Below are 20,635 nucleotides of genomic sequence, written 5' to 3' on the forward strand. Positions count from 1 at the left end.
TCATGCCTAAAGTTAACCAATCTAATCAGTGAAAGCAGCGAGTACCAGCCAATTAGAGGCAGAGGAGGGTGGGTCATGGCTTCACTATCCTTGAGGAAAAAATGGGCAATCTGGCTCACAGATATTACTGAATGGTGCGCATCAGGGGGGATTTAGAAGTGGGTATACGCAATGCTGACTGAAAAATAAGTAGGTATACGCCGTATACCAGCATATACCCTGGACTACACCACTGGGTCTAAAAGGGCAAGACATGCTTCGGGCCTAAAGTGTGATCAGTTATTCTTTTCTGAAGTTGAGTAGAAGAACCAGTCAAAGCAGTTATCTTTTTCAATCAGATTAAAGCTTGTCTCTGCCTGCTGATGTAAATCACTGAATTTCCTCAAAAGGTTTTGAAAAGTAGGTCAAGTGTTTACATCTCCTTTAACATGCTGGTAACTCACCTAGTTTGACTTAAGGACGTTTGTGATGACAGGCATGTCCATTAAAAGTACAATCTGTAATTCAAATGTAAACAAAAGTAACACCCCACCTCCAACATTCGAAACACAGGCCTGGAACCTGCTGCCACTCCTAAACTGATTGACGGGTCTTTGAGCACTGGGGCTGGTAGACAACAGTGTTGGGCAAGTTACTTCCAAAATGTAATACATTATAGATTACTAGTTACTGTCATTTGAGAGTAATTAGTTATATTACAATATTACTGTCTCTGAATTGTAATGCGTTACACTACTTTTGCATTACTTTTGAGTTACTTTCACCAAAATAACAGGGGAAGTTTGATTTGGCAGCTAGCTTGTGAATTTCACCACCGGATCAATAAAGTCTCCTCTTTATCCACTTTAATACATCATAGATTATTCATATTTTGTATAATTAATATAAATATGCAAAGTAACTAAAGCTATACAAAATAGATAAGTAAAACGTATAATAGGCAAGTAGGAGAAAATGAAAATACTCAATTAAAAGTACGGCATTGTTGTAAAATGTTTGTTTATAGCAATTCAATAAGAAATTCATGTTGTTTAGGTTAAAACACTCTAAAGAAAATGTTCAATTATAGTGTGATTAAAACTCACTATTAACATTATTTACAGTACTTGATTTACAGCTGATTTGTGAAAAGGTTGCCTACACAACCTTATTACCTAACAGTAATTTAGTTTTACTGCGCACCGTCACAGGAAATGCTTTTATTTTGAAGTAGGCTACACGGAAGTTGTCTGTTGTGTAGCCTACTCTTGCTAGCTTACTGAGATGCAACATGTCCGTCAGGCTCAAGTTGTTCACTTTCTTGTTTGTAAAACTGCAACATATTGAACAGTAAATGGTCACAGTAAAAGACAAGCGCTTTTGGTCGTCATTCGAAGCCATTCCACTACAGGCATAGTTACTCTCCACGGCTGATAAAAATGCAATGATATTTACGTGTAGCAAGCCTCAACATTAATTCCCGACATGTTTATATCTGTCAGCCGCTGACGTACCGTCACCTGTTGGGACATACATGCTGTCCGTACCGTCTCTGGTTCTGGTTCTGACCACGGGAACAGAAACAGGACAGCTCACTTCAACGCAGTGTAATAACTCCTGAAAATAATATCCATCTCGCAAATGTATCTGTCTCTGCAGTCATCTCAACCATCGAATACAGCGACAGGAAAATAATACGGCTTTTTTTTTTCCTGTGAAGAAATGTGTCGCGGTGTTGGTGAATTCTTAAAAAAAACAATGCACCACTAAATGTTGCGTTAAAATGCGTTGTAACTCGCGTTACTGAGATTGTAACGAGTATAATATTACCGAAATTTAATTAGTAATGCGTTATATTACTGCGTTACAGCAAAAAGGAATACATTACTGTAATTGCGTTACTTTTGTAACGCGTTACTCCCAACACTAGACAACAACTAAATCTGAGCAGCAAAAGGTTTCTGACATCAGTAATGTTAGAAAAGCAATTAAATGTACCTGTAGTTGCAGTTAATACACACTGCTGCTTATGAATCAGGGTTAGCGTTAGCTTCTCCAATTTTATACTGTTTGATTTTGTGTCTTTGTTTTTCAGAGGTCATTGTTTCATCTGTCTGAGTTTCTTTTGTGGCGACTCATTTTAATGTTAAAAATCAAAGTTACACTACACACTAATCACTAACTTTGAAGAGTAGGGGAATTGGGTAGGTCGTTACTTCACCGTCAAGCTGCTGCCATGTCAGGTGCCAGAACGAGAAGCTACTAAATGCTGTGGCTTTGTGCATGTTTGACAATTCATTACAAGTCAAGTGTACATGCCTACCATTTCCCAAAGCTTACAATAATTTTTAGGTTTTTAAGCTGTTTGTCCGACTCTGTAGGCAGGTATTTGTTTTCTTCCTATTTCATGCACCATCAACTTGCAGATATTTTTAACTTTTTTGACAGGTAATCCATCATGTTGAACTTGCTATTGCACCATACCAATAGCCACCAGAAAGCTTCATTCAGCCATTTAAGATTGTTGTACGCTTTGGAAAATGTTTCTTATAATATGGTAGTAATGTGAAGTATATGTGATTTGCACAGTACTGAAATGCATACAAAACACTTATCTTTCAATTTTAAAATGCAAATAAGGAAGATTACCCAGTGTGTGAGGATCTTAAGGTTTAATGTGATGTTCTGCTCTGCAGGTAGATCTTGTGGGGTCGGAGAAACTTAACAACTCCATGGGCTTCTCCATGTTCTTTGTTGGCCTGGGTTGCCTCACAGGACCTCCTTTGGCTGGTGAGTGGATCATGTCATGGAAAACCTTTTAGTCAGACATGTGCTAACCCACTTTTCCACATGCACACAATAACAATCACATACATATGCACTGCATATGCATACATTATGGGATTTTAGCCATTACGTTACTGTTCTAAAGTGATTTGTAACACAGCACAGAAGGCAAGGTGAGGTATGTACATGTGTGTCCCTGTCCCTGTGTGTGTGTGTGTGTGTGTGTGTGTGTGTGTGTGTGTGTGTGTGTGTGTGTGTGTGTGGCACATATTTTCATGGGGCCCTGAATTCCTTGCAGTGCCTCCAAGTGTGTGTGTGTGTGTGTGTGTGTGTGTGTGTGTGTGTGTGTGTGTGTGTGTGTGTGTGTGTGTGTGTGTGTATGTGTGTGTGTGTGTGTGTGTGTGTGTGTGTGTGTGTGTGTGTGTGTGTGTGTGTGCAGTCAGTCACTATGGAGTGTGAAAACTGAAACACAGGAAAAAAACAGCCTATAGATAGGGCAGCCCTCAATGCAGACTGGGACTTTGGGGTTGCTTTGACAAAAATGCGTACAGGGGTGACTGGGTCAATTTCATCTTGCCTTGAAGCAAGTCAAGTAGAATAACAGTGCTGTGTCCTTGGCTGGGTTTGGGTCACTTTGTTTAAGTGATGGCAGATTGCCTTTGTTAGTTTAGTAGAGAGCTGTTTGTAATCTGGAATCAGTTGTTTTGTTACAGTGTTTCTGTTACTCAGGTTGTGGCAGATCCCTTCTAATAACCAAGCCAAAAAGAAAAACCAAAAACATTAGTCATCTGCAAAATACATGAACTGGAGTGTGAATCAAACCTGTTTTCATCTTCGATATATAGAACAGTGAAACTTGCAAGAAGTCTCATCGTGATTTCTTCTGTGAATATGTTTCTAGGAAAAATAACTCTTTGTGCCCCTATTTGGCCCCATTTAAACTGAGGGGGTTTCCTTGAACCTATTGAAATGGTACCTGCCCACTGTATTGGGCAATCCCTTCAGGGGAGCTTATGGATTTCGGGGTTGAAATGTGACTAATGGCCCCCTTTAGGGTGGTACGGAAATAGCATGTGGCTCTGTTTACCAGCTCTTCTGGATGGCCAACTGTCTGTTTAATGTTGCAGCAGCAGCTTCAATATGGTCTTCTCTGCTTTATGGGGCCACTTTACTTTTCAGAAGGTAAATGTCAATGTGGCTCTTGTAAAGAAAACAAAATAGGAACACAGAGGACTGAGTCACCTGCAGTATAGTTTACACTGAAGTCCCGCATGCTAAAAATGTGAGCTCTTCTCTGTAATGTAGACATATGAAGAATGTAAAAGTGTATGTAAAATAGGAAACATAAAGATTTTACTTTTAAAAAATGTTAAATGTCCATTATCTGGAAAAAAAAAAGAATATGTGAACATTTTGTAATATTTGACAAACATAAGTATCCTCAAAAATTATTTTATGAACCGACGGCTATGTAATTTCTTTGTACCACCTTCTAAAAATGCAACCTTCATAAAAGGTTTTGTTGTAAGAAATGGCTTTTTAAATGGTTAATTTATGGTTACATCATGTTTATATATAAGTTATTAACAAGAACATTAGGGTTGCTAGGTTGTAAATCTCTCTTGATGGTGTTTATCCTCTATTATTTGGCAATATTGCAGTTATGTTTGTAGTGCATAAATATTCTAATACTTCTAAGAAGCCATCAAATCTGCAGTTATAAATGTCCATGGATTTTATAAAAACTAATTAATTGGTTCAGATGTTCAGCAGCTCTTTTCCATAAATTGTCAAACTGTCCTTTTTCCAATTAGAGTTAAAAAGATAAAGCAAATGTTTTGCTAGAAGACAATACAACCCTTGGTATTTTTCACAACGTTGCAACCCAAAAATTGTTCTTATTAATGGCTTAATAATGATCTATTTTTGATCATTAGGTTAGGGATAATGCAGTGATGGGATCATTATTGCGGCTTATTGCACTGCTACTTAGAAATCAATAATTTGACACAAAATATTACTTTAAAAATGATCTTTTTGAATTAAAAATGGTCCTCCACAGTCTATAATCAGAACTGTGTCCAAAGCAGCAGCCTGCTATTCAGAAATAACAGACCGTAGAATGCCATAATTGACCAATCAGAATTGAGTATGCAACAAAAACAATAAGCAACAACTATAAATGCTTTATAAAGAGTGCCTCATTAGAAAGTGGTACCTATTTTTTCTTGAATGGTTTTAAATGGATCCTCTGGACTGCAGGTTCACTTTGGTTCATTGTTGCTGACTTTCTATGCATTCATTTTTGTCTTTGTTTAGCGTCTTCTAAACTGTACTTACCTTAGCATGCATGCATGGCATGGTACTCCTTTTCCAGCACACACTCAAGCTACAAATCTGACTTATCATTTTGAAATTCTGACAAAGAAGCTGCCAGAAACACAAAATACAAGGAAAATTATAGCTGCTCCTTAGCAATGGTCGGGGCCGAGCATTTTAAAGGAGAATTCCGGCCAATTTTTACGTTAATCTTATTCGCTATAGCTACGCGAGTGTTCTGTGATAATCATCCCAATAACAATCCATGGAGCGGCGGTGGTGTGGCTATGTCCTCCAGAGGACAGGTCATGTCACGTCTTGAAGTGTATTCCCCCCTTAAAAAAAACAGTAATGCGGTAGTAGCTGCTAGCTGCCCTCCGGTGAATGTATTCAGCCAGGCTTCTGGGATAATCATTCCAATAACAATCCACAGAGCGGCGGTGGTGTGGCTATCATGGACTAGGACACAAACTAATGAGCTGATCATTTCAGACCAGTGTATTGCTGCTCAGAAACATCTAAAAAAACAAACAGGGAAGTTATCCGAAGCACAACGGCCAATTCCGTATAACATGGTCATCTTGTAACTATTGGGGCTTGAACTTAGAGTCTTCAGTGTCTGAAAGCAAGTGCTGATCTCAGTGAGCTATTGTCCGGTTGATGATGCTTCTAGCTATTGGGGCTATATTTTCAGCCTGGGTTGAAAAAAAAAAAGTTATAGTGTAGTATGTCTAAAGAAGTTATTAAAAAGTCATAGTATAGTATGTCCAAAAAAGTCATAGTATAGTATGTCCAAAAAAGTCATAGTATAGTATATTGAAAAAAGTGAAAAAAGTCATAGTATAGTATGTTGATAAAAGTCATAGTGTAGTATGTCGAATAAAGTAATAAAAATTCATAGTATAGTATGACAAAAAAAGTGATAAAAAAGTCATTGGCTGTTTCTCAATCTCAAGAATGCAAAGAACGGACTTGTGTTCTTGGGGAGGACGTTCTTGCTGGTTGTTCGTGGAAGAATGAACTCGCAATTTCACAAGCACAGAAAACTCTGTTAACAGTTTGAGACGATGTGTTCTTGCTGGTTTTGCGCAACACCCCCAGCACAGAGGCTACCTGCAGTGCTCCAAAATAACAGCTAGATAAAAACCACAACAATATAACCACAATCTCCGGACAAGAAAACCTCACAATGTTACAACTATTGCAATAATATTGAAAAATAAAACCTATTGAGCTTTAATTTTATTGTTTAGAGTTTAGCTCAAACACCCCTTACTTATTCAAAAGAGTGGGACGCGATCCCTACTATTATTAGTGTATTAGTTTAAGTAAATTTAAATTAAATAAAGAAGTAGGCCTATGCACTGGCGTGTCCTAGGTGTCCCTATTAGTGTTATGTCGAATTATCATTTCTATATTATTGTAGTTCACGGTATATGCCCAGGGACAACCAATGGAAATTAGCAATTCAAATTATAAAGGTTGGTGTGAGTATGAACTAAATACTAAATCTAATGTATATAGCCTATGTCATAATTTAAACAAGTCTCCTGAAGAGAAACGGGTATCTCTCTCCCCCCCGCCTCTGCCTGCTGTGTGTGTGTGTGTGTGTGTGGGGGGGGGGGCCAAATATGAGGGGCCATCTGAAATGCTCTTACGCACAACACTGAAAAGCTCTCATAAACGCTACTGAAACCCTCTCACGTGCAATACTGAAACGCTCTTAAAAACGCTACTGAAACGCTCTACGCGCAACACAGAAACGCTCCCATGCACAACCAGGGGCGCCACCAAGAACTTTGGGCCCCATGACAAAAAATCTAATTGGGCCCCCTCTACGCAGCTGTTGTCACCACAGCTCTAGGACCTAACTGTCCCATCAAAAGCTTTACATAACTATAATTAAAGGCTTGCAACTGTCTTGCTTCTTGTAGTTCAATACTAGTACTAGCACAATATTTACTGCTGGTGATTTGTACATGCATGCAAGTCTAGTATGCAGTTCACTATTTGATGCAAGATTAAAAGCAACCATAAAAAATGTGCTGAAGGCCATCTTTTATAGTCTCAATGTATTTTTATTGTAAAATTTGACAAAATGGAAAATTCTCTTAACAAAATTATTATTATTATTAATTATTATTATAATTATTAATGAAAGACAGAGAAATCCCCACAGACTCCCTGCAATGATGCTAACTGGCATGTCATTGAACACAATGTTGCTCACCTTCTTCACTGGGACAGGGAGGGGCACAGCCTGGTTCACACGGGACGATTTTAAAATTGTCGGCCGATTTTCCAATCCTGAGAGACCCCACACACGGCAATAGAAAATCACGGGTCTAACAGTTTTGGTCGTACAGTGTGTGGTGCGCAGCACACGGCAAAATCAACACATCACACACGAACCGATTTGACTCCCGAGCATTCCCAGGTCAGACGGGAAATCTTGTAAAATCCCTCGAGATCAAACGTGACTTCAGAGTAAACAATCATGGCGGACGAAGAGGATGCAGTGGCGATAGTTTGTAGTTTGTTTTTAACCGAAAAAAAACGTTATCAAAAGAAAAGGCGATGGTCAAAGAAGTGGAGACAACGCGAGCATGGACTATACTTGCTATACTTATCTCCGACGTCCACCGGACTTTCTGGTGCGCCATGCCGCCGGCTGTTTTGATTTTGTTTCCCGGTGCTTTCCTCGCCGCCTCGTCACCTCGCTTTCTGATTGGCTACACGCCACAGTCCACAGGCTGCGTGCTCGTTTGTCCCCGGGGGACACCACACACGAGGAGAAATCGGGCCAAAAAAATCCAACATGTTGGATATCCCCGATTTGAGATCGGAGCGGTCCCGACGTCCTTCCGAGCAGACGAGAGCAGTCTTAACACACCACACATGGCAGGAATATCTGATCAGATTATTTTACAATAATCGGAGCATCCTTAAGATTGTCGGAAGGGGTGAATCGGGGCTAAAATCGGCCTATTTATCCTGCCGTGTGAACCAGGCTTTAGGGGGAGACTGGGGTGCTGCTGACTCATAGTTCATCATGTTAAGTCTGCTAAAAGGGGCAGGGATAATGATTTAATATGAATATCTTGCTAAACGTTTCCCTGCACTGATTAAATGGTGATTAAATGTAGGCTAACACTAGTCTGTAGCTAGCTAGCTAGCTTATTTCACTATGGACATTAAGCCAACAGGTTAATACCACTCACAGACTATAGGCTACCCACCTTTCTTGGTGAAAAACTGGGTTACAGTTTGACACCCTTTCCTTTGTCTTTCCTCGCTCTCTTTTCTCTCTTTCTTTTTTTGAAAACCAGATTTTGATTTAACGTTACTTGGTAACATCATGGTCACTGTAGCTAGTTCTGGCGCATCTACTCACTGCAACCATAGACTCTATATTAAACCAACCAAAGAACCAACCAAAGAATTTCTAATAAGGGAAGAAGTTGCACTCTTTCGTTACTTCCGGCTGCTGAACTGGTTGCAGTTCCACCAGAGTTCCATATAGGCTCACAGGCCAGTGCAGAATGAATGGGACTCTATGGAGCTATACCCCTCAAAATCCACTTTTCTCAGGATATCATTTTTTGTCTAGTAATTTGAATGTTGCATTTGAAAGGGGAGGCTAAGAAAATACACACCGCTGGGTGTTAGATTTTTTTAAAGTGGCTTTTTTGTTCTAAAAAGCCTTTTAAAATGTCAATGACGTCATACACATATACGGCCAGAGATACTGCTTTACGGCAAGCTCTGAGTCGCTTCCTTTTTTCTCTCGAGGCATCGACAACACAGCTAACAGGTAAGGCTCTCCCTGTCAATACACGTGCTAGAAAGAGGTTTGCTAATGTTTTAAAGACCACGCCGAAATATTCACTCTGACATTCTGGTTCTGCTTCTGATGCCGTCAAGCGGGATCTCCGATCGCAATCAGTCCTTCACTGACCAATCAGCATTCATTAGCAGAATGCTAGCGTGTTATGGGCAACAACGACTCAATCTGTAAGAAATCGAAAGGACATAAGTACTCGTTCATTCAACTTTCAACCTATAATCCATGTTGAACTTGCAAAAACTACAATCAAATCTGAGATTTCTCAACGACAATCAGGCGAAAGAGACAAATTTAGCCGTCTAGCTCCATAGAGTCCCATTCATTTTGCACTGGACCGTGATCACCCCCAGTGGAACTCTGGTGGAACTGCAACCAAAGTAGGTACAATGGGGCTGAATAGGGAGTGGAAAGGCTACACCAGCCCGATAATCGGGCGTCGGGCCGTCTGGCGAGGTCCATGACTCGAGTCTGTTCCGTGTGTCCCGTGCCGTCGGCCATCCAAGGAGCCGTCGGCATTCATTTTGGCCGACCCAACATGTTCAGTCGGGGACAGGGCAGTCGGGACTCACCCGGAAATGGGGAGCGGATGAGTCTCTCAAAATCTGACGAAAATCTTTTAAACTGACCTTTGTCAATCTGAAATGAAGACAGATTCAGCAACTGCATGGCCTATTTCTCGCTTAAAATGTTTTCAGAAACACGTTTCGGTGAACTATTTTAGTACAATATGAGATCGTATTCTGAACAAGCCGCCATGACAGTCTGGCTGTGAATTTCCGGAGAAAAAAGAACCACGTGACGCGTTTGTCCAATCAGCTGCCGGTTCTCATTTTCTGGGAAATAATCAGACTGTTAATGGAAACAATACAGAGCAGCGCCGGCTGCTGGTATGGAGACGTATTACGTTTCGCGCACGCGCAGAGCGTACGCTCAAGTCGGCGTCGCCTCAGTGTGTTCTGAGGCATTTTTTGGACCTCGGGACCCGACTGATCAGTCCGACTGGCTTTTCTGCCGACGGTCGGCCCGTCTGGTTGGTGTGTCAGGGCCCTTAGAGGTAGACCGGCTTTGCTGCAACTAAACACCGTCCGTCACTGAGTGCGCTACGGCAGGACCAAACCATTTCATGCAGGGGGGTGGTCGGTGAATATGGATGTTTACTTTTTGGTCAATGGGGATATTTAACTTTTACTGCCAAAAACAAGTAAAAACGAGATCATTAATTTTATTATTATATTTGAAATATATATATATATATATTTACTGAATGATGATGGTTTAATAATTTTATATTAGTTTTTACCTATTTGTTGGGGCCCCTGTCAGTCATGGGCCTTTGGAATTGTCCTAACTTTTCCCCCCTATACGGCGCCCCTGTGCACAACCCTGAAACGCTCCCATAAAGGCTATTGAAATATATATATGAGTTTCAGTAAAGCACGTGAGTGTGTTTCAGTAGTGTTTATGAAAGCGTTTCAGTGGTGTTTATGAGAGCATTTCAGTTGTGTTTATAAGCCCGTTTCAGTATTGCGTGTGAGAGGATTTCAGTTGAACAGGAAGGAAATTCGGTGAAACAGTAACGTGGCTAGGGAAAAAATCCCTGTCCAGGGGCCTCATTTACAAAACTGTGCATAGATTCTATTCTAAAAGATTTAGTGCGCCAAAAAGTCAGAATTTCCATACGCAAAAACTAAATTCTGATTTATAAAACCTTGCGGTGCACATTGGTACGCACTCTTCTCGTTATAAATACGCTCCTCCCAAGGTTGTCCCATATTTGTCCTAATAAGGTCCATGTTAATCAATCAAGGAATATAGCAGCCTTGTAAGAAGCCCTTGATGACCAATCATGAAACGGAAAAATGGGGAAAAAACACGATTCAGTGATTGTGAGATCGATGTGCTCCTAACAGAGGTAGAACATCGAAACAAAATCCTGTTTGGAGGCCTTAACCCTTGTGTGGTGTTCATATTTTTGTTACACAGCCTTAATACTTAACATATTTAGCTCAATTAAAAATGATATTTACATAATTTACGGTTCATATTTGCCATTTATGCATGTGAGATCACATTTATGATCATATGATCATTTTCGTTTTTTGTGAGAAAACAAGGAAATTCAATTATAAAAAAGGTAAAAAATAGAAACAAGATTTTTGATCATTATTGGTGCATTTCTTAGAACTTAATCAGAACAGGTAAAAGTGCTTGAAATGTAACAATTTTGTAACTTTGTGTGGGAATAGCAGGTGCAGAAAGACATTCCCACACACAGACACCTACAATCAGAAACACACACACACACACACACACACACACACACACACACACACACACACACACACACACACACACACACACACACACACACACAGCAGGCCCAGTTAGGAGGAGGACACAGTTAAGTTTCATAGCACCTACAATTATTACACTCTGGTCCAGTAGACCCGAACACCTTATATGTAATAGTTACAGTATGTGTAGGGGGTTGTACCCTGTGGAGTCATTGGAAATAAGTTATTTGTTATGTTCTTCACAGAAAATGAGCCAAGGCCAATGAGTTTGAGTTAGAAGAAATAATAAATAGCATAATATTTCTTTATTATTAAAATTTAGAGTGTGCTCACATGCAGGCTGTGCACTATGCATCCAGAGTACTTTATCCATGTGATATTTTGTGTTACCATCGGAGTTCAACGGAGTAAAACGCAGTCTACAAAACCTTGGGAGCATTACGCACGATCACACACATGGTCAAAATGTTGCGGAAAACTGGGCACATTTTTACGCATGGAAATTCTTTATAAATCCCAACTTTTGCGAGGAATGTTGCGACAGCAAATTTCACCCTACTTCACGCAACTTTTTCTTGTGTAACAGGTTTTATAAATGAGGCCCCAGGACTTGAACCTGGGTCTCCCACATGAACGTCAGTAGTATTACCCATTGAGCAATTCAAATTTTGTAGGTTGCAAGTGATCTTGCAATTTATGTATCTAAACAGTCTTTCTGAATTAATGAGTCATTGGCTTTTTAGTTTCCGAAAATAGAGAGCTCTGTTTTTCGGAATTAAGGATGAATTCAGAAACAAGCAAAACAGTTTCTTAAGTGGCTAAAAGTCATAGTATAGTATGTTGAAAAAAGTCATAGTATAGTATGTCGAAAAAAGTGATAAAAAAGTCATAGTATAGTATGTCACAAAAAAGTGATAAAAAGTCATAGTATAGTATGTCGAAAAAAGTCATAGTATAGTAGGTTGAAAAAAGTCGTAGTATAGTTCATCGAAAAAAGTGATAAAAAAGTCATAGTATATCGAAAAAAGTCGTAGTATAGTTTGTCGAAAAAAAGTGACAAAAAAAGTCATAGTAGACTGTGTCGAAAAAAGTAATAAAAAAGTCATAGTAGAGTATGTTGAAAAAAGTGATAAAAAAGTCATAGTATAGTATGTATAGTATAACACTCAACCTGACAGAAAAGTTTATGTTTTTGGCACATTTGTCTCTTCGTACATAGTATATTGGACCTCAAAACTTACTGAAACATAAGATTTGAACACTCAACCTTCTGTCTTCCAATCATACTCTTATCACTCTAGCTATCTGACTTGACACAAAGTTGTTGCTGTAGAAAAGTCATAGTACACCATGTCGAAAAAAGTGAAAAAAGTCATAGGCATGTCGAAAAAAGTCATAGTATAGTATATTAAAAAAGGTCATAATATAGTTTGTCGAAAAAAGTGGTAAAAAAGTCATAGTATAGCATGTCGAAAAAAGTGATAAAGTCATAGTATAGCATGTAGAAAAAAGTGATAAAAAAGTCATAGTATAGTATGTCGAAGAAAGTCATAGTATAGTTTGTCAAAAAGAAGTGATAAAAAAGTAATTGTATAAAAAAAGTCGAAAAAAAGTATATTGAAAAGTGCATTTATCTCTCTGTTAGGTTAATTACATTATCAAATGATAGACAGAGACCACTGAAGAGATATTAAAGTTCATTTTACTCGAGAACCCAACGAGGAATAGTACAGACAATGACCTAACGAAAAGCTCTCTACAGCAGCTTTTGTAATACAACGTAGAATGTGATAATCATGATGCAAGTGTTGGTGTCGTCAGTTGTCTATCTAGCTAGCTCACTTCTTTTTGACAAGCTATACTATGACTTTCTTCGACATACTATACTATGACTTTTTTATCACTTTTTTCTACATGCTATACTATGACTTTTTATCACTTTTTACAATATACTAAACTATGACTTTCTTTGACATGCTATACTATGATTTTATCACTTTTTTCGACATGCTATACTATGACTTTTTTACCACTTTTTTCGACAAACTATATTATGACCTTTTTTAATATACTATACTATGACTTTTTTCGACATGCCTATGACTTTTTTCACTTTTTTCGACATGGTGTACTATGACTTTTCTACAGCAACAACTTTGTGTCAAGTCAGATAGCAGGGAGTCAGGGAGCGCCTGTTCTTTTCTCAGCATCACACTGTGCTCCAGACAAGGACACGCAATGGTTCCCATGTTATCTTGTGAGTTCAAGTAGTGTTATGGTTTCTTAAAAATATCCACAGCAGTTTAATTTAACAGAGAGAGAGAATATAATATTAGTCTATGCAAACAGTTTAATAAATAGCAAGAGGGAAAGTATGTAAATCAAAATTTCCCTAACAATCTCCAAAAGAACTGGTAGGGAAATAGACTGCTGGAACACAACCTTTAGACTACCAGTCTCTTTTTCTCTTCATCTATTTGAATTCTTCATTCCCGTAAAGTAGGTGTTGAGACTAATTGCACCCAATAAGATTTGAACACTCAACAATCTGTCTTCCAATCATACTCTTAACACCATAAGCCATCGGACCTGACGCAAAAGTTTAAGTTTGTCATATTAGTCTCATTCACTTCATTCACTCACATTCGTATATTGGACCTCAAAACGTAATGAAACATATAACATTCAAACACTCAATCTTCTGTCTTCGAATCATTCCCTTATCACTCTAAGCTATCTGAGCTGACAAAAAAAGTTATGTTTGGCATATTTGTCTCTTTCACGTAGTATATTGGGCCTCATTGGGCCATCTGAACACATGTAAGATTTCAACACTGAACCTTCTGTCTTCGAGTCATTCTTTTATCACCCTAAGATATCTGACCTGAAAGGAGAAATTGACGTTTTTGATGTTTTTAACATATTTGGCATATTTGTCTCTTTCACATAGTATATTGGACCTCAAAACTTACTAAAGCACATAAGACACATAAGAGCACCATCAGGACTAATAGCTTTGCTGCTCGGCCCCTAATGACACTTACATAATGATAATTGCTCAAAATATTATTATTATATAAAAACATATATAGTTTCATTATTCATACAGCACAAAAATGTAAGAAATAAAACTATAATAGTCAATTTTTATGTTAAGCGAACTTATCCCAACTCGTTTTTGTGCTTTTATTTCTATTGAAAGTCCATGTAAGTCACTAACAATATTAATTCCCAGTTTTCTTCTTTCTTTTTTTCACGTGTGAAAGCCCCACATCACCACTTACAATAGGCTTCCTTAGCTGGTCGCTACATGAAATATAAACTATAGTTAGTTAGTTAGTTATGTTTTATTTCTGTCATGCCAAACATTTTGGCCCATCCCACATGGGATTACAAGACACCACAAATTTCCTTATTTAACAAACATCTTCCTGTCGCATATACAAATCATTCGGAGAAATACATGAATACAAATATATACATATATACACATATACACATACATATATGTATATACACGTACACACATACACATACACACACACCACACACAAACAACAAATTCTCATCTACAATTCATCTCGATAAAGAGCTTTTTTCCTCTTCTCCCAAGCTTTATCTAGATAATTGGCTAATTTATGTTTCATATGTGAACAGCCATCTCAGTCTTTGAACATCATCCATATTTACCAAGTCAATCTCTGCTTTTATCCTACAAAACAAAAAATCACGCTGTTCACAATAAAACGGACAATAGAAAACAAAATGGAACTCATTTTCTATATCATTCAAACAACACATGGGACAGATCCGTTTTTCCTCTTCTACATTAACACATCGTCCTGTTTCAACAGTCAAAGGCAAAACACCAGATCTCACTTGAGCACATAAAGATCTTTGCCTTTTTGACAAATTGTATACAACATAATTCTCAGTGCCATATTCTGGTTTTATCATTACAAAAATACGCAATTTTGGCTTAGCCCATATATCATCGGCCCACTGCTTTTTGTCTTTAGCAAACACAGATTCTTTAAACAAACCAATATTCAGCTTTACATTATTAAGAAACAACTCACCAAAACCATAATTACAAAACAATTTGCATATGTCGTTAGACCAAGGACCAAGAATGTGTTTATCCCAGAGAAATATTTTCCTTGTCAACCTATTTGCATCCATATCTAATAGACAATTCCATAACTGGGCCATACATATCTTCTAGCGAGCCTCACATGATTCCTATCCCATGTCTCCCACTATCGCCAATGTTGGGGTATATTTATGCACACCCAGAAAAAATCTTATGGCACTATTTTGCACTAATTCACAATTAGATATATTCCTAAGTCCTCTAACACCCACAATATAATCAAGTATAGGGCACATACAAGCTTGAAACAATTTAGAATAAGTTTGAAAACTTATGTCTTTCAGATTCTTGCTTTTACCAATGATTCCTCCCAAAGCTATATGTGCTGAATCAGCAAGAACCTTAACACCATTTCTGAAATTCATATGTTCATCAATATAGAAACCTAGATATTTTTATGAGTCTACAAAGTTCAGCTTGTGTGACCCAATTTTAAACTCATAGGTAAGTATAAGTATAAGCTTATATGCTAACAGATCCCTATTGATCATATCAAAAGCTTTGTGAAAATCGATAAAGCACGAATATGTTGGCTTATTTTCACTTATTCTTTTAGTTATAATTGTAGACAATACAAAAATGTGATCTAGGCATGATCTTGATTTACAGAACACATTTTGTTCTTCTACAAGGAGCTCTTCTTTCTCTAAATACAACATGAGCCTATCATTAAGTATTGTAGAATACATCTTATAAACTGTGCTCATTAGACTAATCCCTCTATAATTTAAAGGCACCCTTGGATTTTCATTTTGGGATTTTGGTATCGGATTAATAATTGATTTAAGCCACATAGATGGTATTTTGCCGGATTCAAAACATCCTTTAAATAAATCACACAAACTATAAAATAGTTTGGGTGATTTGGGATATTTTCAACCCCTGTCGCTTTTCCCAATTTAGCTTTATTAATAGCCATTTGAACTTCTTCTTTTGTAAGACTATTATTTAGATCCTTATTTATCCAATATTCCCCTTTTAAAATGTGGCCCTCTATTACATTTTTCCTCTGACATAAATCCTCGTAGTACCCTCCATCAAAATCAAACGTCTCACAAGAGAAAAGATCTTTAAAATCTTTCTCCCACCTCTCTCTATAAATGAAACGTGTTGTGTATTAACCAATGAATAGACAGACTCTTCAAGTGTTCCTGTGTTGTTTGCATTTTGTAGGCTTCCTGTACGACTACACTCAGACTTACGACTGTTCTTTCTACCTGGCTGGCCTCTGCTATCTGCTCTCATCTCTCTCCCTGTTCATGGAGCCGCTGGCTCAGCGCTGGAAGGCCAGGAACAAACTGACCCGCACCAAGAGAGCGGAAAGCAGCTGTAAGACCAACGGCTGCTTCGCCCCCGACCGCCTGCAGAACGGCGCTGTGTAGGAATGAAACCCAGGGAAGGCCTTCGATCTTGAACCAGCATGCTCATAAAGTGCCATGGGCCCGCATACCTTGGACCTTGGACTCTGTTTTAAAGTCGGGACCCAAGTGACCCTTAATTTCAGCAGGAGCGTAACACGGTGCCGAGGAGACCACAGTAACATGTCTAGGAACATGCCATAGTCGGGACGTTGGTGAATAGCTGATTATGATGAACTTTTAAAAAGCCAAAATTTGGGTGTTCTGCAAAATATTTTACTCCCTATTCTTGTCTTATCAGAGGTACATGCAACCAAACTGAAGTAATCCTCTACATACATTATCCAGCACATTTTAATAGTAGCTGCTTTGTAACCATAACTTATTAAAACACAGTCTAAATCTGTTTTTCAATGCAACAACAAAACTGCATTAACTTTGCAGTGACTTTTAATTGGAAATGAAGCTATGTAGTTAGCTTGATATCCTGTTATCTGAAGTCCTCCTCCTGTTGTTTCTGTGATGGTATTCATGGAAGAACATATCCATGAAGAAATCTCACTCGATTTCTTTGGAAGCATTTACCTGTATCTGTAAACCTGTACTCACTGGTATGCACTTTGGGCCAAATTGTAATTAAGCTGAATGACATCTGACCTTTTAACTGCCAGGTAATTAAGAAAGTGAGCAACCACTTAATTGCAGCCTGCTTGTATGACACAAATGTGTAACCTGCTCTTAAAAGCCAAAAAGCAGCAACTGCTTCAGTAGTTTAATCTCTTGCCCCAAAACTATTATTGTAGGCACAGGGGTAGCTTGAATGGCATGTTTTACCAGTTAGAGGTATAATCATATTCTCGTATTTATATCTTTGTTATTAATAATCTGGATGCTTTTTTTGTCTGTCAACTACTTTAGCATACTTAGACTTATGCTGTGTCTCAATTCAGATACTTTTGTGAGTACACTTACATGTAGTGCACTGTGTACACTATGTACTCACTTGTGTAGTGCGTACATTTCGACAGGATAGTGTTGTCTGGAACCGGAAATGACTATTCGTCTTCTTTTTAATGGTAAATTGCATCCGGGCAGAGCATTACCGCAACCTATTGTCGCCCGCAAAAATATATATATCGGCTTGTTTTTTCACCATCTGACTACAGTATAGTGCATGGGTGGCCAACCAGTTCAGCATAAAGAGCCACAAAAAACCCTGCAGCATAGCAAAAAGCCACACAACACATGCATGTCCACACTACAACAGCAACAGTGACTTCCAGGTCTGATGACAGTCATAATACATAGCAGTTTTCATAGTTTTTTTTTCTTACTTAGACTGACTCAGTGGAAAATCTGACAGTCTTTGTTATCCACAATCCTTTTCAGGTCTTGCTAGAACTCGGTTGTGCCACTCGAAGCGACTCTTTCACTCGTTTGTCACTAAAGGGGCTTTCAAACAATCTGATTCAGCAGTGAAACGGTTAATGAGGAAGGTGATCTGTGGTAGATTTTTTTTCCTCGGGTTGCAGAATTTGTCCTCAAAAGTCTGCTGCATTATTTTTTATTTTAAAATAATTGGCAAATGTATTGGCAAGTGCATTCCATTTTTTTTTGCACTTATCTGAAATGTTTCAAAAAGTTAAAAAAAATAAAATAATAATCCACCAATAACACAGCCCCCAGCCACACAGTAAGAGCCTCAAAGGAGCAGGCAAAGAGCCGCATACGGCTCAAGAGCCACAGGTTCGCCACCCCTGGTATAGTGGTACTTATCGAAAAAAACACATGTATAAATTCCATTTCAATCGCAACTGCTACATCGTCCTCACCCACCATTTTCACAAGTTTGAAAATACGTTAGTGGTCGAAAAGAATCAGTAGCAAAGATCAATCAATCAATCAATCAATCAACATTTATTTATATAGCACTTTACAGTAACCAACAGGTATCCAAAGTGCTTAACATCAGACTCAAGACTAAAACACACATCATGTAACATATCATACAATAAAAAGAATGACACATAGAAACAATAAAGTCAGAAGAGGTTGCATATAAATAGGAGAAGGAAATTGTCACACCACTACTATGTATTAAAAGCCTTTCTAAACAGATAAGTTTTGAGTTTAGACCTAAAACATCTGTAGTCGTCCGAATTTCAGGGGGTAATTTGTTCCAGAGTCTCGGGGCAACAACTGCAAAAGCCTGATCACCCCAATGTTTGTACTTTGACCTTGGGACTTCTAAAACCAGCTGATTTGAGGACCGCAAGGACCGGTTGTGCTCACGCAGGGTTAAGATCTCGGACAAATACTCCGGGGCCAGGCCGTTTAAGGCCTTGAAAACAAACAATAAAATCTTAAAATCGATTCTAAAACGCACAGGGAGCCAATGAAGGGTGTAGAGAACAGGAGTGATGTGTGCGAGAACAGGAGAAGATGGCGTCCGTTGAGAGCGAGTAGTGTCCTGTATTCCACACTCAACATTTTGACCATTTTGAGTGCAGCATCCGGTTACTCGTAGTGCACTGCATTTGGCCATACTTCAGTCTGTGTGAACACACTATTTACTCAAAATAGCAAGTGTAAGTACAGAAGAACACAATTTGAGACACAGCATTACACTAAGACACACCATTCACACTTCAAAATATTCGGCTAATTTAGGACACTAAATGCTGCTTCTGTTCAGATTTTTTTTGTATCTTTCAACTTTCTCTCATAGAAAGTTCAATGTTTGAACATTTTCTTTTCCTCTTTAACCCCTTGATACTCTTTCATTTTTTCATCTACTATTATTACTTACGACAGTAGTTCCATTTTTCATACCTCTCAGTTTTTCTGGAATTGCAGTTTTTTTTTTTTTTTTTTTTACCATTCATTATAATTGGTATGTATTGTGCTGGTGACACTGACTTCTGGCAATCAAGTTAAGGGAAGTGGGGTGTTGAACTAAAATCTAAGATGTTTTCAGTACTTGCACATGAACTGACCCTTAAACTGCTTTCATCTCTTACCCTTGAACTGAGAGTTCAATTGCTTTGAGTGTGAGCGCTTACATAAAATTGAACATTTCAACTGTCTCCAGCTTTTCCACTTCAACTGAATTTTCTACTTTAAGCAGTAAACAAATCTTTTGACATTCCATTGCTTTTATCTCTTACTCTTTGACTAAAACTTAACCGGGAGGGCCAACAGTATTAAAGGGAGGGACTTAACATGCCTGCACGGCCGGCCTGGCTACTAAAACAAAGAACAGAGAAGCTCAGATTACAATACACACACACACACACACACACACACACACACACACACACACACACACACACAGAGTGTGACTTCATTCTCTGCTCAGGATGCCATTACTCCACTATATCTTTACATAGCAAATAGTTGTTCTGCAGCTATATCAATGTTCTGAATGTTGCATATTGCCCCTTTAATTGACGATTCAACTGTTTTCAGCGCTTGCAAGTCAACTGACATTTCAGTTGCTTCAGCCATTTTAAATGCTTTCACCCACAACACTTTAAGTTATTTCAGCTGCCTCTCAACACTTAACTAACAACTCAGTTCCTTTCAGTGCTTACACTTCAAATTTAAACTATTTCGGTTCCTGCAACTTTAACTCTTTTAATCACATTTTAATTTGTTTACAGTGTTTACACCTGCAGTTTTGGCAAGTTAGCACACTTCATTTTCTTCCGAAAATTTCAGTTTTTTTAATCAATACCTCAATAGGGACTTTTTTAAAAACTAGAAATAGAACAAACCAGAAACTGTCTCTCTCCTTTTGTGGGTCAGTAATGATTCATTTTAATAACTTCATTTTTACGTTATACCTGCAGACAACAAAACTGTCACGCCTAGCTCAGCGTTTATGAGCTGTTCTATG

At 38.3% G+C, this 20,635-nt stretch overlaps 1 protein-coding gene across 4 annotated transcripts in view; it reads left to right on the forward strand.

Annotated features, from left to right (window-relative positions):
* slc16a4 (solute carrier family 16 member 4) overlaps nt 1–17,898 on the forward strand; it is a 52,809-nt gene extending 34,911 nt beyond the window's left edge. For all 4 annotated transcript variants that reach the window (XM_031286726.2, XM_031286724.2, XM_031286725.2 and 1 more), the window contains 2 exons: nt 2,676–2,769; nt 16,553–17,898. In XM_031286726.2, coding sequence (XP_031142586.1) covers nt 2,676–2,769; nt 16,553–16,761 — 303 coding nt within the window. In that variant the 3' untranslated portion in view covers nt 16,762–17,898. The remainder of the gene's footprint in view (nt 1–2,675; nt 2,770–16,552) is intronic.
* Nucleotides 17,899–20,635: the final 2,737 nt, after the last annotated feature.

Source organism: Sander lucioperca, chromosome 12 (assembly GCF_008315115.2).
Source record: "Sander lucioperca isolate FBNREF2018 chromosome 12, SLUC_FBN_1.2, whole genome shotgun sequence".
Classification (NCBI taxonomy): domain Eukaryota; kingdom Metazoa; phylum Chordata; class Actinopteri; order Perciformes; family Percidae; genus Sander; species Sander lucioperca.